Here is an 18,951-nt window from a genome sequence, read left to right on the forward strand (position 1 = left end):
CACTTTTTTCCATGCCTTGCTACGGGGTCCTTGAACGAGCTATCGGACAGGCACGTCGGGGTCCGTCTCTATGGGCCGAGCCGGTTTCAATGCACCTAGCCTTGCGTCTCTGAGACTTTTCTAAACGTCGTCATTTTCGTAATGGTCAAAATGAATTGAAGGTATTGCAAATGTACGAGGCTGTTTCTCGGTCCGAGAACCGTCTAGAGCCACGTAACTCACCACGCACCATCAACCGGAGGTCTAGAACAGGTTTCTAAAGTTTCGGAACTCTAGGTCTGACGGTTCTTTTTTAGCTCCAACAAAGCTAACTATTGCAGCCACTGTCTGTCTCTACGCACCCCAATACGTCCCTCCATCCAAGGTGTGTTTTAGTGTGATTTTTTTTTCCTTTGATTTTTTTGGGGAAAAATGACTGATTTACAGTTCATGGGGGTTGCCTAATCACACATATGAAGTTTTGGAAAGATCAGACTTTTTTAACCCCTCGAAACAGCCCCTGAGACACCAGTTATGGCACTTCCGGTTGGCACAGGAAGCTATAAATCAACACATATCCCCATTGGGGTATGCTGTTACAGAATCCTGAGTTTTAAGTCCTTACGTTAAGAACTGACTGATTTACACAGGGTTGAATGCACTATGTCTGTCAAACTGCAGGCAGGGTATGGGTAAACACTTTTAGGGGCATTTTAACCACTTCCGGTTGGTCCAGGAAGCTCAGAATCAACACAGGTAGACCTCATAGTGGCCTGATGGACTGGTACCGAAGACAGGTTCATACGGCATTCATAACCCATATAGACTTCAGGTTGAAATTAGGGGTGCAGGCAATGTATTCCTATGGGGAGAGATGACACTGTAATCTGTGAGATCAAAAAACACTGTTTTACTCTTAAGGGTTAATGCCACACGGTCAAGGTTAGGCTTGTACAGATCGGGAGGACCTTAGGAACATTCATGTGGTGGAATTTTTCTTCTCACCCTAACGGTTCTCTCACTGTCACTCAAAAGCAAATGACATTGTGGGGCAGGCTTCATTTTGGGCCTACTTTTCTAATGGTCGTTGCGCTTAGACCGAGCGAGCTACGGTCAAGCGGGATAGCTCGTTGAACTCAGCACAGTCTGGAGACTATGGTGATGCCATTTTTTGTGTTGATTTCAGAATGCCATTTTGGTGATGGTCCCTCTCCGTTTAAACATATTGCAAATGCACAAAAGTCAACTAGCAAGTCAGTGTCCATCAGTCAATTAGATGTCATTATGACACCAAACCCACTTTTTACTACTCATTTAGAAGCCAACTATCACATATGTCAGAGCAGTCCCATAATTCACAGCGCCTTTAGTTTAAAACATAATAAAAAGGTAAAACACATAGTTACGTTCTAGCTGCGGGTCCAGTTCGGACATTATGTGAAGTCCTATGTGAGGCGACCCCGAATCCCGAGTTTCGGCTCGATAGGTCATTTGGTGTCCGAGAAAAACCCTAATTGGTGCTGAAAATCCACTTTTTTCCATGCCTTGCTACGGGGTCCTTGAACGAGCTATCGGACAGAAACGTTGGGGTCTGTCTCTATGGGCCGAGCCGGTTTCAATGCACCTAGCCTTGCGTCTCTGAGACTTTTCTAAACGTGGTCATTTTCGTAATGGTCAAAATGAATTGAAGGTATTGCAAATGTACGAGGCCGTTTCTCGGTCCGAGAACCGTCTAGAGCCACGTAACTCACCACGCACCATCGACCGGAGGTCTAGAACAGGTTTCTAAAGTTTCGGAACTCTAGGTCTGACGGTTCTTTTTTAGCTCGAACAAAGCTAACTATTGCAGCCACTGTCTGTCTCTACGCACCCCAATACGTCCCTCCATTCAAGTTGTGTTTTAGTGTGATTTTTTTTTCCTTTGAATTTTTTGGGGAAAAATGACTGATTTACAGTTCATGGGGGTTGCCTAATCACATATATGAAGTTTTGGACAGATCAGACTTTTTTAACCCTTCGAAACAGCCCCTGAGACACCATTTAAGGCACTTCCGGTTGGCACAGGAAGCTATAATTCACCACATATCCTCATTGGGGTATGTTTTTACAGAATCCTGAGTTTTAAGTCTTTACGTTAAGAACTGAGTTATTTACGGAGGGTTTAGTATGTGTGTGTTATTTCAGAAAATCATAGAAAATCACAGAAATCTCGCAGAGCTCCGCAGCACACTTTAAAAAGATTCGTATGAACACCCTGCAACTGGATCTGTAACCGTTGAAAAAAAAAACGCCTATTTGTGACCATCGCCAAGTTGTCATTGTTCCGTTTCTCTTAAATGACGATAGATAAATGGCTGGTTCTTTTTTTATTGACACCGGAGGCTCCTTGACTTTGACCTGAAGTGGAAAAATAATTTCTCTATTTCCATTTAGGACCTTTAATCCCAGAAAAACGGCCATAACTCAAAAACCGTCGAGGCCTAGACGCCATCTTGTTCGGGGCCAACTGCCCATTATGCCAAACCTACGCTCACCGAGTTTCGGCTTCAAAATATTTTCCGTTTTCGAGATAAGGCCCCGTCGTGATTCGTGATGTTTTGCCAAATTGCCATATGATTCCGTATGCCCTCTTGTGGGAAATTCCGGGATAGCGGAAAAACGCTCAAAAACTTGTTTATTTTATAAAACGGAAACCGAATGTCCGACAAAGTTCATTTGATGACTTCCCGGTAGGTCTGGCCCTACCGCACGGCCCGACGCCGACCGCAAATTTTACAAACGATTTCGGACGTCTAGTAAGGGACCGTACATTTGCAATATGGACTTTCTCACTGATCATACACGAAATGCCGAAATGTTCCCTTAAGGTATGTAATCCTTGTTCCTCCTCAGCAGGAGGTCTTGTGTGGTAGTAGATGTAATCCTTGTTCCTCCTCAGCAGGAGGTCTTGTGTGGTAGTAGATGGAATCCTTGTTCCTCCTAGCAGGAGGTCTTGTGTGGTAGTAGATGTAATCCTTGTTCCTCAGCAGGAGGTGTTGTGTGGTAGTAGATGTAATCCTTGTTCCTCAGCAGGAGGTGTTGTGTGGTAGTAGATGTAATCCTTGTTCCTCAGCAGGAGGTGTTGTGTGGTAGTAGATGTAATCCTTGTTCCTCCTAGCAGGAGGTGTTGTGTGGTAGTAGATGTAATCCTTGTTCCTCCTAGCAGGAGGTCTTGTGTGGTAGTAGATGTAATCCTTGTTCCTCCTAGCAGGTCTTGTGTGGTAGTAGATGTAATCCTTGTTCCTCAGCAGGAGGTCTTGTGTGGTAGTAGATGTAATCCTTGTTCCTCAGCAGGAGGTCTTGTGTGGTAGTAGATGTAATCCTTGTTCCTCAGCAGGAGGTCTTGTGTGGTAGTAGATGTAATCCTTGTTCCTCAGCAGGAGGTCTTGTGTGGTAGTAGATGTAATCCTTGTTCCTCAGCAGGAGGTGTTGTGTGGTAGTAGATGTAATCCTTGTTCCTCCTAGCAGGAGGTATTGTGTGGTAGTAGATGTAATCCTTGTTCCTCAGCAGGAGGTCTTGTGTGGTAGTAGATGTAATCCTTGTTCCTCCTAGCAGGAGGTGTTGTGTGGTAGTAGATGTAATCCTTGTTCCTCCTAGCAGGAGGTGTTGTGTGGTAGTAGATGGAATCCTTGTTCCTCAGCAGGAGGTGTTGTGTGGTAGTAGATGTAATCCTTGTTCCTCCTAGCAGGAGGTGTTGTGTGGTAGTAGATGTAATCATTGTTCCTCAGCAGGAGGTCTTGTGTGGTAGTAGATGTAATCCTTGTTCCTCAGCAGGAGGTCTTGTGTGGTAGTAGATGTAATCCTTGTTCCTCCTAGCAGGAGGTGTTGTGTGGTAGTAGATGTAATCCTTGTTCCTCAGCAGGAGGTCTTTTGTGGTAGTAGATGTAATCCTTGTTCCTCCTAGCAGGAGGTCTTGTGTGGTAGTAGATGTAATCCTTGTTCCTCCTAGCAGGAGGTCTTGTGTGGTAGTATATGTAATCCTTGTTCCTCCTAGCAGGAGGTGTTGTGTGGTAGTAGATGTAATCCTTGTTCCTCAGCAGGAGGTCTTGTGTGGTAGTAGATGTAATCCTTGTTCCTCCTAGCAGGAGGTCTTGTGTGGTAGTAGATGTAATCCTTGTTCCTCAGCAGGAGGTGTTGTGTGGTAGTAGATGTAATCCTTGTTCCTCCTAGCTGGAGGTGTTGTGTGGTAGTAGATGTAATCCTTGTTCCTCCTATCAGGAGGTATTGTGTGGTAGTAGATGTAATCCTTGTTCCTCCTATCAGGAGGTCTTGTGTGGTAGTAGATGTAATCCTTGTTCCTCCTATCAGGAGGTCTTGTGTGGTAGTAGATGTAATCCTTGTTCCTCCTAGCAGGATGTCTTGTGTGGTAGTAGATGTAATCCTTGTTCCTCCTATCAGGAGGTGTTGTGTGGTAGTAGATGTAATCCTTGTTCCTCAGCAGGAGGTCTTGTGTGGTAGTAGATGTAATCCTTGTTCCTCAGCAGGAGGTCTTGTGTGGTAGTAGATGTAATCCTTGTTCCTCAGCAGGAGGTCTTGTGTGGTAGATGTAATCCTTGTACCTCAGCAGGAGGTGTTGTGTGGTAGTAGATGTAATCCTTGTTCCTCAGCAGGAGGTGTTGTGTGGTAGTAGATGTAATCCTTGTTCCTCAGCAGGAGGTCTTGTGTGGTAGTAGATGGAATCCTTGTTCCTCCTATCAGGAGGTCTTGTGTGGTAGTAGATGTAATCCTTGTTCCTCAGCAGGAGGTGTTGTGTGGTAGTAGATGTAATCCTTGTTCCTCAGCAGGAGGTCTTGTGTGGTAGTAGATGTAATCCTTGTTCCTCAGCAGGAGGTGTTGTGTGGTAGTAGATGTAATCCTTGTTCCTCCTATCAGGAGGTCTTGTGTGGTAGTAGATGTAATCCTTGTTCCTCCTAGCAGGAGGTCTTGTGTGGTAGTAGATGTAATCCTTGTTCCTCAGCAGGAGGTGTTGTGTGGTAGTAGATGTAATCCTTGTTCCTCCTAGCAGGAGGTGTTGTGTGGTAGTAGATGTAATCCTTGTTCCTCCTATCAGGAGGTATTGTGTGGTAGTAGATGTAATCCTTGTTCCTCCTATCAGGAGGTCTTGTGTGGTAGTAGATGTAATCCTTGTTCCTCCTATCAGGAGGTCTTGTGTGGTAGTAGATGTAATCCTTGTTCCTCCTAGCAGGAGGTCTTGTGTGGTAGTAGATGTAATCCTTGTTCCTCCTATCAGGAGGTGTTGTGTGGTAGTAGATGTAATCCTTGTTCCTCAGCAGGAGGTCTTGTGTGGTAGTAGATGTAATCCTTGTTCCTCAGCAGGAGGTCTTGTGTGGTAGTAGATGTAATCCTTGTTCCTCAGCAGGAGGTCTTGTGTGGTAGATGTAATCCTTGTACCTCAGCAGGAGGTGTTGTGTGGTAGTAGATGTAATCCTTGTTCCTCAGCAGGAGGTGTTGTGTGGTAGTAGATGTAATCCTTGTTCCTCAGCAGGAGGTCTTGTGTGGTAGTAGATGTAATCCTTGTTCCTCCTATCAGGAGGTCTTGTGTGGTAGTAGATGTAATCCTTGTTCCTCCTAGCAGGAGGTCTTGTGTGGTAGTAGATGTAATCATTGTTCCTCATTAGGAGGTCTTGTGTGGTAGTAGATGTAATCCTTGTTCCTCCTAGCAGGAGGTCTTGTGTGGTAGTAGATGTAATCCTTGTTCCTCCTAGCAGGAGGTGTTGTGTGGTAGTAGATGTAATCCTTATTCCTCAGCAGGAGGTATTGTGTGGTAGTAGATGTAATCCTTGTTCCTCCTAGCAGGAGGTCTTGTGTGGTAGTAGATGTAATCCTTGTTCCTCAGCAGGAGGTCTTGTGTGGTAGTAGATGTAATCCTTGTTCCTCAGCAGGAGGTCTTGTGTGGTAGTAGATGTAATCCTTGTTCCTCCTAGCAGGAGGTCTTGTGTGGTAGTAGATGTAATCCTTGTTCCTCCTATCAGGAGGTATTGTGTGGTAGTAGATGTAATCCTTGTTCCTCAGCAGGAGGTGTTGTGTGGTAGTAGATGTAATCCTTGTTCCTCCTAGCAGCAGGCCTTGTGTGGTAGTAGATGTAATCCTTGTTCCTCCTAGCAGGAGGTCTTGTGTGGTAGTAGATGTAATCCTTGTTCCTCAGCAGGAGGTCTTGTGTGGTAGTAGATGTAATCCTTGTTCCTCCTAGCAGGAGGTCTTGTGTGGTAGTAGATGTAATCCTTGTTCCTCCTATCAGGAGGTGTTGTGTGGTAGTAGATGTAATCCTTGTTCCTCAGCAGGAGGTCTTGTGTGGTAGTAGATGTAATCCTTGTTCCTCAGCAGGAGGTCTTGTGTGGTAGTAGATGTAATCCTTGTTCCTCAGCAGGAGGTCTTGTGTGGTAGATGTAATCCTTGTACCTCAGCAGGAGGTGTTGTGTGGTAGTAGATGTAATCCTTGTTCCTCAGCAGGAGGTGTTGTGTGGTAGTAGATGTAATCCTTGTTCCTCAGCAGGAGGTCTTGTGTGGTAGTAGATGTAATCCTTGTTCCTCCTATCAGGAGGTCTTGTGTGGTAGTAGATGTAATCCTTGTTCCTCCTAGCAGGAGGTCTTGTGTGGTAGTAGATGTAATCATTGTTCCTCATTAGGAGGTCTTGTGTGGTAGTAGATGTAATCCTTGTTCCTCCTAGCAGGAGGTCTTGTGTGGTAGTAGATGTAATCCTTGTTCCTCCTAGCAGGAGGTGTTGTGTGGTAGTAGATGTAATCCTTATTCCTCAGCAGGAGGTATTGTGTGGTAGTAGATGTAATCCTTGTTCCTCCTAGCAGGAGGTCTTGTGTGGTAGTAGATGTAATCCTTGTTCCTCAGCAGGAGGTCTTGTGTGGTAGTAGATGTAATCCTTGTTCCTCAGCAGGAGGTCTTGTGTGGTAGTAGATGTAATCCTTGTTCCTCCTAGCAGGAGGTCTTGTGTGGTAGTAGATGTAATCCTTGTTCCTCCTATCAGGAGGTCTTGTGTGGTAGTAGATGCAATCCTTGTTCCTCAGCAGGAGGTCTTGTGTGGTAGTAGATGTAATCCTTGTTCCTCAGCAGGAGGTGTTGTGTGGTAGTAGATGTAATCCTTGTTCCTCAGCAGGAGGTCTTGTGTGGTAGTAGATGTAATCCTTGTTCCTCCTATCAGGAGGTCTTGTGTGGTAGTAGATATAATCCTTGTTCCTCCTAGCAGGAGGTCTTGTGTGGTAGTAGATGTAATCCTTGTTCCTCAGCAGGAGGTGTTGTGTGGTAGTAGATGTAATCCTTGTTCCTCCTAGCAGCAGGCCTTGTGTGGTAGTAGATGTAATCCTTGTTCCTCCTAGCAGGAGGTCTTGTGTGGTAGTAGATGTAATCCTTGTTCCTCAGCAGGAGGTCTTGTGTGGTAGTAGATGTAATCCTTGTTCCTCAGCAGGAGGTCTTGTGTGGTAGTAGATGTAATCCTTGTTCCTCCTAGCAGGAGGTCTTGTGTGGTAGTAGATGTAATCCTTGTTCCTCCTATCAGGAGGTGTTGTGTGGTAGTAGATGTAATCCTTGTTCCTCAGCAGGAGGTCTTGTGTGGTAGTAGATGTAATCCTTGTTCCTCAGCAGGAGGTCTTGTGTGGTAGTAGATGTAATCCTTGTTCCTCAGCAGGAGGTCTTGTGTGGTAGATGTAATCCTTGTACCTCAGCAGGAGGTGTTGTGTGGTAGTAGATGTAATCCTTGTTCCTCAGCAGGAGGTGTTGTGTGGTAGTAGATGTAATCCTTGTTCCTCAGCAGGAGGTCTTGTGTGGTAGTAGATGTAATCCTTGTTCCTCCTAGCAGGAGGTCTTGTGTGGTAGTAGATGTAATCCTTGTTCCTCCTATCAGGAGGTGTTGTGTGGTAGTAGATGTAATCCTTGTTCCTCAGCAGGAGGTCTTGTGTGGTAGTAGATGTAATCCTTGTTCCTCAGCAGGAGGTCTTGTGTGGTAGTAGATGTAATCCTTGTTCCTCAGCAGGAGGTCTTGTGTGGTAGATGTAATCCTTGTACCTCAGCAGGAGGTGTTGTGTGGTAGTAGATGTAATCCTTGTTCCTCAGCAGGAGGTGTTGTGTGGTAGTAGATGTAATCCTTGTTCCTCAGCAGGAGGTCTTGTGTGGTAGTAGATGTAATCCTTGTTCCTCCTATCAGGAGGTCTTGTGTGGTAGTAGATGTAATCCTTGTTCCTCCTAGCAGGAGGTCTTGTGTGGTAGTAGATGTAATCCTTGTTCCTCAGCAGGAGGTCTTGTGTGGTAGTAGATGTAATCCTTGTTCCTCAGCAGGAGGTCTTGTGTGGTAGTAGATGTAATCCTTGTTCCTCCTAGCAGGAGGTCTTGTGTGGTAGTAGATGTAATCCTTGTTCCTCCTATCAGGAGGTCTTGTGTGGTAGTAGATGCAATCCTTGTTCCTCAGCAGGAGGTCTTGTGTGGTAGTAGATGTAATCCTTGTTCCTCAGCAGGAGGTGTTGTGTGGTAGTAGATGTAATCCTTGTTCCTCAGCAGGAGGTCTTGTGTGGTAGTAGATGTAATCCTTGTTCCTCCTATCAGGAGGTCTTGTGTGGTAGTAGATATAATCCTTGTTCCTCCTAGCAGGAGGTCTTGTGTGGTAGTAGATGTAATCCTTGTTCCTCAGCAGGAGGTGTTGTGTGGTAGTAGATGTAATCCTTGTTCCTCCTAGCAGCAGGCCTTGTGTGGTAGTAGATGTAATCCTTGTTCCTCCTAGCAGGAGGTATTGTGTGGTAGTAGATGTAATCCTTGTTCCTCAGCAGGAGGTCTTGTGTGGTAGTAGATGTAATCCTTGTTCCTCCTAGCAGGAGGTCTTGTGTGGTAGTAGATGTAATCCTTGTTCCTCAGCAGGAGGTCTTGTGTGGTAGTAGATGTAATCCTTGTTCCTCAGCAGGAGGTATTGTGTGGTAGTAGATGTAATCCTTGTTCCTCCTCAGCAGGAGGTCTTGTGTGGTAGTAGATGTAATCCTTGTTCCTCCTCAGCAGGAGGTGTTGTGTGGTAGTAGATGTAATCCTTGTTCCTCAGCAGGAGGTCTTGTGTGGTAGTAGATGTAATCCTTGTTCCTCCTAGCAGGAGGTGTTGTGTGGTAGTAGATGTAATCCTTGTTCCTCAGCAGGAGGTCTTGTGTGGTAGTAGATGTAATCCTTGTTCCTCAGCAGGAGGTATTGTGTGGTAGTAGATGTAATCCTTGTTCCTCCTCAGCAGGAGGTCTTGTGTGGTAGTAGATGTAATCCTTGTTCCTCCTCAGCAGGAGGTGTTGTGTGGTAGTAGATGTAATCCTTGTTCCTCAGCAGGAGGTCTTGTGTGGTAGTAGATGTAATCCTTGTTCCTCCTAGCAGGAGGTGTTGTGTGGTAGTAGATGTAATCCTTGTTCCTCAGCAGGAGGTGTTGTGTGGTAGTAGATGTAATCCTTGTTCCTCCTAGCAGGAGGTCTTGCTGAGATTTTGTGTTTTTCTCTCCTCCTCCTCCTCTCCTCGTCTCCTCTATTCCTCCACTCTTCTCCTCTCCTCTCCTCCTCTGCTCATCTCCTTTACTTCTCTCCTCTTCTCCTCGTCTCCTCTACTCCTCTCCTCGTCTCCTCTCCTCCTCTCCTCTATTCCTCTCCTCCTACTCCTCTGCTCATCTCCTCTCCTCTTCTCCTCTCCTCCTCTCCTCCACCTCCTCGTCTCCTCTCCTCCTCTCCTCTTCTCCTCTCCTCTTCTCCTCTCCTCCTCTCCTCCTCTCTCCCACCTCTCTTTAACTAACTCCTCCTCTCCTCCCTTGCTTCCCTGGACTCAGAGAGAGGTAAACATGTTCTTGTTCTCCCCCTATCCTTCTCCTCCTCTCCCCCTATCCTCCTCCTCCTCTCCCCTATGCTCTCCTCCTCTCCTCCTCCTCTCCCCTATCCTTCTCCTCCTCTCCTCCTCCTCTCTCCCTATCCTTCTCCTCTCCTCTCCCCTATCCTTCTCCTCCTCTCCCCCTATCCTCTCCTCTCCTCTCCCCTATCCTTCTCCTCATCTCCTCCTCCTCTCTCCCTATCCTTCTCCTCCTCTCCTCCTCCCCCCTATCCTTCTCCTCTCCTCTCCCCTATCCTTCTCCTCTCCTCTCCTCCTCTCCTTCTCCTCTCCCCCTATCCTTCTCCTCTCCTCTCCCCTATCCTTCTCCTCCTCTCCTCCTCCTCTCCCCCTATCCTTCTCCTCTCCTCTCCCCCTATCCTTCTCCTCCTCTCCTCCTCCTTTCCCCTATCCTTCTCCTCTCCCCCTATCCTTCTCCTCTCCTCTCCCCCTATCCTTCTCCTCCTCTCCCCCTATCCTTCTCCTCTCCTCTCCCCCTATCATTCTCCTCTCCTCTATCCTTCTCCTCTCCCCCTATCCTTCTCCTCCTCTCCTCCTCCTCTCCCCCTATCCTTTTCCTCCTCTCCCCCTATCCTTCTACTCCTCTCCTCCTCTCCCCTATCCTTCTCCTCCTCTCCTTTCATCCCCCAATCCACCTCTCCTCTCCTCTCCTCTCCTCTCCTCTCCTCTCCTCTCCTCTCCTCTCCTCTCCTCTCCTCTCCTCTCCTCTCCTCTAATGTTCTGGCTATTGTTTAATTTCCTTAGCCTTACTGTCTTCAAGGTGTTTACCAGTTGTTAACCCTCTCCTCTCCTCCTCTGTTAACCCTCTCCTCTCCTCCTCTGTTAACCCTCTCCTCTCCTCCTCTGTTAACCCTCTCCTCTCCTCCTCTGTTAACCCTCTCCTCCCTCTCCTCCTCTGTTAACCCTCTCCTCTCCCTCTCCTCCTCCCTCTCCTCCTCTGTTAACCCTCTCCTCTCCTCCTCTGTTAACCCTCTCCTCTCCTCCTCCCTCTCCTCCTCCCTCTCCTTCTCTGTTAACCCTCTCCTCTCCTCCCCAGGGACTTTGCGTACGTAGCGAGGGATAAGGACACCAGGATTCTGAAGTGTCATGTGTTCCGTTGTGACACGCCAGCTAAAGCCATCGCTACCAGCCTCCACCTCATCTGCTCTAGGGTGAGTAACCTACACCCTACTCCCTGTACCCTATACTATACACCCTGAACCCTATACCCTACACCCTGTACCCTACACCCTATACCCTGTACCCTACTCCCTGTACCCTATACCCTGTACCCTACTCCATGTGCCCTATACTATACACCCTGTACCCTATACCCTACACCCTGTACCCTAAACTCTGTACCCTATACCCTACTCCCTGTACCCTAAACTATACACCCTGTACCCTATACCCTACACCCTGTACCCTACACTCTGTACCCTATACCCTATACCCTATACCCTGTACCCTACTCCCTGTACCCTATACTATACACCCTGAACCCTATACCCTACACCCTGTACCCTACACTCTGTACCCTATACCCTACTCCCTGTTCCCTAGTCCCTATACCCTACTCCCTGTACCCTACTCCCTATACCCTACACTCTGTACCCTATACCATACACTCTGTACCCTATACCTATACCAGCTTATACCCTATACTCTACACCCTGTACCCTATACCGTATACCCTACACCGTGTACCCTACACTCTGTACCCTACACCCTGTACCCTATACCCTACACCCTGTACCCTACACACTGTACCCTACACCCTATACCATATACAATATACTCAACACTCTGTACACTATATCCTATACCCTACTCCCTGTACCCTATACCCTACTCCCTGTACCCTATACCCTACACTGTGTACCCTACACCGTGTACCCTACACCCTGTACCCTATACCCTTTACCCTATACCCTACTGCCTGTACCCTACACCCTATACCCTGTACCCTACACCCTGTACCCTACACCCTGTACCCTATACCCTACACCCTGTACCCAACACACTGTACCCTACACCCTATACCCTTGACCCTATACCCTGTACCCTACACCCTGTACCCTACACCCTGTACCCTATACCCTATACCATAAACCATATACCCTAAACACAGTACCCTACACCCTGTACCCTATACCCTACACCCTGTACCCTACACACTGTACCCTACACCTTATACCCTTGACCCTATACCCTGTACCCTACACCCTGTACCCTACACCCTGTACCCTATACCCTATACCCTACTCCCTGTGACCTATACCCTGTACCCTATACGCTGTACCCTACACCCTGTACCCTACACCCCATACCCTGTACCCTATACCCTATACCCTACACCCTGTACCCTATACCCTACTCCTTGTACCCTATACCCTACACACTGTACCCTATACCATATACCATGTATAATTTACCCTGTACCCTGTACCCTATACCATAGATAATTTACCCTGTACCCTGTACCCTACACCATATATAATTTACCCTGTACCCTACACCCTATACCATATATAATTTACCCTGTACCCTACACCCTATACCATATATAATTGACCCTGTACCCTACACCCTATACCATATATAATTTACCCTGTACCCTATACCCTATACCCTGTACCCTATACCCTGTACCCTATACCATATACAATTTACCCTGTACCCTACACCCTATACCATATATAATTTACCCTGTACCCTATACCCTGTACCCTATACCATATATAATTTACCCTGTACCCTACACCCTATACATATATAATTTACCCTGTACCCTACACCCTATACCATATATAATTTACCCTGTACCCTATACCCTGTACCCTATACCATATATAATTTACCCTGTACCCTGCACCCTATACCATATATAATTTACCCTGTACCCTATACCCTATACCCTGTACCCTATACCCTGTACCCTATACCATATATAATTTACCCTGTACCCTATACCCTATACCATATATAATTTACCCTGTACCCTATACCCTATACCATATATAATTGACCCTGTACCCTATACCCTATACATATATAATTTACCCTGTACCCTACTCCCTTTACCATACACACTCTACCCTACACCCTATATCCTATAGCCTATATCCCGCACCCTTTACCCTGTACCCTACTCCCTTTACCATACACACTCTACCCTACACCCTCTACCCTACACCCTGTACCCTACAACCTATAGTAAACACCCTATACCCTACAACCTATAACCTATATCCTACAACCTATAACCTATATCCTATACCCTAAACCCTATACCCTTCAACCTATAGCCTACACCCTATACCCTAAAACCTATAGCCTACACTCTATACCTTACAACCTATAACCTATATCCTATACCCTAAACTCTATACCCTACAACCTATAGCCTATATTCTATACCCTAAACCCTATACCCTACAACCTATAGCCTACACTCTATACCCTAAACCTATAACCTACACTCTATACCCTAAACCTATACCCAACACTCTATACCCTAGAACCAATACCCAACACTCTTTACCCTACAACCTATAACCTACACTTTATACCCTACAACCTATAGCCTACACTCTATACTCTACAACCTATAGCCTACACTCTATACCCTACAACCTATAACCTACACTTTATACCCTACAACCTATATCCTATACCCTAAACCCTTCAACCTATAGCCTACACTCTATACCCTAAACCTATAGCCTATACCCTACAACCTATAACCCGTACCCTATACCCTACACCCTCTACCCTACACCCTGTACCCTACACCCTGTACCTACACCCTACAACCTATAGCTGACACCCTATACCCTACAACCTATATCCTATACCCTAAACCCTATACCCTACAACCTATAGCCTACACTCTACCCTACAACCTATATCCTATACCCTAAACCCTATACCCTACAACCTATAGCCTACACTCTATACCCTTCAACCTATAGCCTACACCCTATACCCTAAACCTACACCCTACAGTTTATACCCTACAACCTATAGCCTATACCCTACAACCTATAGCCTGTACCCTACACCCTACAACCTATAGCCGATACCCTACACGCTATACCCTACACGCTATACTCTACACCCTATACCCTATACCCTACACTCTAAAACCTATACCCAACACCCTACATCCTATACCCTACACTTCTTGCGGTCAATTTGCAGTCTACAAATGATTTGTAATTATGTTCCGGCTAGACCCTGTCTAGTGTCCTAGTCCCTGTCTAGTGTCCTAGTCCCTGTCTAGTGTCCTAGTCCCTGTCTAGTGTCCCTGTCCAGTGTCCCTGTCTAGTGTCCTAGTCCCTGTCTAGTGTCCTAGTCCCTGTCTAGTGTCCCTGTCCAGTGTCCCTGTCTAGTGTCCTAGTCCCTGTCTAGTGCCCTAGTCCCTGTCTAGTGTCCTAGTCCCTGTCTAGTGTCCCTGTCCAGTGTCCCTGTCTAGTGTCCTAGTTCCTGTCTAGTGTCCTAGTCCCTGTCTAGTGTCCTCATCCCTGTTTAGTGTCCTAGTCCCTGTCTAGTGTCCTGGTCCCTGTCTAGTGTCCTAGTCCCTGTCTAGTGTCCTAGTCCCTGTCTAGTGTCCTGGTCCCTGTCTAGTGTCCCTGTCCCTGTCTAGTATCCTAGTCCCTGTCTAGTGTCCTAGTCCCTGTCTAGTGTCCTAGTCCCTGTCCCTGTCTAGTATCCTAGTCCCTGTCTAGTGTCCTAGTCCCTGTCTAGTGTCCTAGTCCCTGTCCCTGTCTAGTATCCTAGTCCCTGTCTAGTGTCCTAGTCCCTGTCTAGTGTCCCTGTCTAGTATCCTAGTCCCTGTCTAGTGTCCTAGTCCCTTTCCCTGTCTAGTATCCTAGTCCCTGTCTAGTATCCTAGTCCCTGTCTAGTGTCCTAGTCCCTGTCCCTGTCTAGTATCCTAGTCCCTGTCTAGTGTTCTAGTCCCTGTCTCTGTCTAGTATCCTTGTCCCTGTCTAGTGTCCTAGTCCCTGTCCCTGTCTAGTGTCCTAGTCCCTGTCTAGTGTCCCTGTCTAGTGTCCTGGTCCCTGTCTAGTGTCCTCATCCCTGTCTAGTGTCCTAGTCCCTGTCTAGTGTCCTGGTCCCTGTCTAGTTTCCTAGTCCCTGTCTAGTATCCTAGTCCCTGTCTAGTGTCCTGGTCCCTGTCCCTGTCTAGTATCCTAGTCCCTGTCTAGTGTCCTGGTCCCTGTCTAGTGTCCTCATCTCTATCTAGTGTCCTAGTCCCTGTCTAGTGTCCTAGTTCCTGTCTAGTGTCCTAGTCCCTGTCTAGTGTCCTAGTCCCTGTCCCTGTCTAGTGCCCTAGACCCTGTCTAGTGTCCTAGTCCCTGTCTAGTGTCCCTGTCTAGTGTTCTGGTCCCTGTCTAGTGTCCTAGTCCCTGTCTAGTGTCCTAGTCCCTGTCTAGTGTCAGAGCGAGAGGGGGATGGAGAGAGAGAGAGGGATGGAGAGGGGGATGAGAGAGGGAGAGAGAGAAAGAGGGAGAGAGCAATGCAGAGGAGAGTGGCAAACCCTAAGTTTATCCATCATTTATTGGTGTGTTGCAGAGAGGAATATATTTTAGTGAGAGGGAGAGACGGAGAGAGAGAGAGAGAGAGAGAGGGAGAGAGAGAGAGAGAGAGAGACGGAGAGACGGAGAGAGAGAGAGAGAGAGACGGAGAGAGAGAGAGAGAGAGACGGAGAGAGAGAGAGGGAGAGACGGAGAGAGAGAGAGAGAGAGAGACGGAGAGAGAGAGGGAGAAGAGAGAGAGAGAGAGAGAGACGGAGAGAGAGAGAGAGAGGGAGAGACGGAGAGAGAGAAAGAGAGAGACGGAGAGACGGAGAGAGAGAGAGAGAGACGGAGAGAGAGAGGGAGAAGAGAGAGAGAAACGGAGAGAGAGAGAGAGAGACGGAGAGAGAGAGAGGGAGAGAGAGAGAGAGAGGGAGAGACGGAGAGAGAGAGAGAGAGAGAGAGAGGGAGAGACGGAGAGAGAGAGAGCTACAGGGAGAGAGATAGAGGCTGACCTGGTTAGCTGTGTGTGCAGAGCAGAGTAGACTTAGAGGGGAGGGGAGTGTCACTCCCCAGGTGATTTGGCGAGACAGCTTGACACTCTTTCAAGAGAGACATTTTCTCTTGGGTTATTCTAACTAATTTACTCCTTCTCTCCGCCTCTCTGCTCCTCTCTTCTCCTCTCCCCTCCTCTCCTCTCCCCCTCTCTTCTCCCCTCCTCTCTGCTCCTCTCCTCTCCCCTCCTCTCCCCTCCTCTCGTCTCGTCTCCTCTCCTCTCCTCTCCTCTCCTCTCCTCTCATTTGTAGATCATGTCAGAGCGTAAGCATGCTAAAGCGTTATCAGGGGCGTTGTCAGGGGCGTTGTCAGGGGGCGTGTCTCTACACGACAGAATGCAGTCAGGACTAGACCTCCCACTACAAGGTACTCTACTCTACTGCAATCTACTCTACTGTAATCTACTCTACTCTACTGTAATCTACTCTACTGTAATCTACTCTGCTCTACTGTAATCTACTCTACTGTAATCTACTCTGCTCTACTGTAATCTACTCTGCTCTACTGTAATCTACTCTACTGTAATCTACTCTACTCTACTCTACTGTAATCTACTCTGCTCTACTGTAATCTACTCTGCACTACTGTAATTTACTCTACTATAATCTACTCTACTGTAATTTACTATGCTCTACTGTAATATACTCTACTGTAATCTACTCTGCTCTACTGTAATCTACTCTACTGTAATCTACTCTACTGTAATCTACACTACTCTACTGTAATCTACTCTGCTCTACTGTAATCTACTCTACTGTAATCTACTCTACTCTACTGGAATCTACTCTGCTCTACTGTACTCTGCTCTACTGTATCACATATACTGTATAATGTATTACATTTACTGTCTCACATATACTGTATACTGTATCACATATACTGTATCACATATACTGTATCACATATACTGTATCACATATACTGTATACTGCATCACATATACTGTATCACATATACCGTATACTGTATCACATATACTGTATCACATATACTGTATAATGTATCACATATACTGTGTACTGTATCACATATACTGTATCATATATACTGTATAATGTATCACATATACTGTGTACTGTATCACATATACTGTATCACATATACCGTATACTGTATCACATATACTGTGTCACATATACTGTATAATGTATCACATATACTGTGTACTGTATCACATATATTGTATCACATATACTGTATAATGTATCACATAGACTGTATCACATATACTGTATACTGTATCACATATACTGTATAATGTATTACATTTACTGTCTCACATATACTGGATACTGTATCACATATTTTTTATCACATATACTGTATACTGTATCACATATACTGTATACTGTATCACATATACTGTATCACATATACTGTATACTGTATCACATATACTGTATACTGTATCACGTATACTGTGTAATGTATTACATTTACCGTCTCACATATACTGGATGCTGTATCACATATACTGTATACTGTATCAAATATACTGTATACTGTATCACATATATTGTATCACATATACTGTATACTGTATCACATATACTGTATACTGTATCACATATACTGTATCACATATACTGTATCACATATTTTGTATCACATATACTGGATACTGTATCACATATACTGTATCACATATACTGTATACTGTATCACATATACTGTATCACATATACTGTATACTGTATCACATATAATGTATACTGTATCACAGATACTGCATCACATATACTGTATACTGTATCACATATACTGTGTCACATATGCTGTATACTGTATCACATATACTGTATCACATATACTGTATCACATACTGAATCATATATACTGCATCACATATACTGTATCACATATACTGTATCACATATACTGTATCACATATACTGTATCACATATACTGTATCACATATACTGTATCACATACTGAATCATATATACTGTATCACATATACTGTATAGTGTATCACATATACTGTATCACATATACTGTATACTGTATCACATATAATGTATACTGTATCACATATACTGTATACTGTATCACATATACTGTGTCACATATGCTGTATACTGTATCACATATACTGTATCACATATACTGTATCACATATACTGTATCACATACTGAATCATATATACTGTATCACATATAATGTATCATATATACTGTATCACATATGCTGTATACTGTATCACATATACTGTATCACATATACTGTATCACATATACTGTATACTGTATCACATATACTGTATCACATATACTGTATACTGTATCACATATACTGTATCACATATACTGTATCACATATACTGTATCACATATACTGTATACTGTATCACATATACTGTATCACATATACTGTATCACATATACTGTATACTGTATCACATATACTGTATCACATATACTGTATACTGTATCACATATACTGTATCACATATACTGTATCACATATACTGTATCACATATACTGTATACTTTATCACATATACTGCATCACATATACTGTATCACATATACTGTATCACATATACTGTATCACATATACTGTATCACATATACTGTATCACATATACTGTATACTGTATCACATATACTGTATCACATATACTGTATCACAGATACTGTATCACATATACTGTATCACATATACTGTATACTGTATCACATATACTGTATACTGTATCACATATACTGTATCACATATACTGTATCACAGATACTGCATCACATATACTGTATCACATATACTGTATCACATATACTGTATCACATATACTGTATCACATATACTGCATCACATATACTGTGTCACATATACTGTATCACATATACTGTATCACATATACTGTATCACATATACTGTATACTGTATCACATATACTGTATCACATATACTGTATCACATATACTGGATACTGTATCACATATACTGTATCACATATACTGTATCACATATACTGTATCACATATACTGTATCACATATACTGTATACTGTATCACATATACTGTATCACATATACT

At 44.9% G+C, this 18,951-nt stretch overlaps 1 protein-coding gene across 1 annotated transcript in view; it reads left to right on the plus strand.

Moving 5' to 3' along the window:
* LOC139419757 (amyloid beta precursor protein binding family B member 2-like) overlaps positions 1-18,951 on the plus strand; it is a gene marked incomplete at its 5' end in the record, with an annotated part of 66,561 nt that overhangs the window by 42,396 nt on the left and 5,214 nt on the right. Inside the window, 2 exon segments of the mRNA XM_071169756.1 lie at positions 10,897-11,011; positions 16,165-16,279. Coding sequence (XP_071025857.1) covers positions 10,897-11,011; positions 16,165-16,279 — 230 coding nt within the window.

The sequence above is a fragment of the Oncorhynchus clarkii genome, chromosome 10 (assembly GCF_045791955.1).
Source record: "Oncorhynchus clarkii lewisi isolate Uvic-CL-2024 chromosome 10, UVic_Ocla_1.0, whole genome shotgun sequence".
Classification (NCBI taxonomy): domain Eukaryota; kingdom Metazoa; phylum Chordata; class Actinopteri; order Salmoniformes; family Salmonidae; genus Oncorhynchus; species Oncorhynchus clarkii.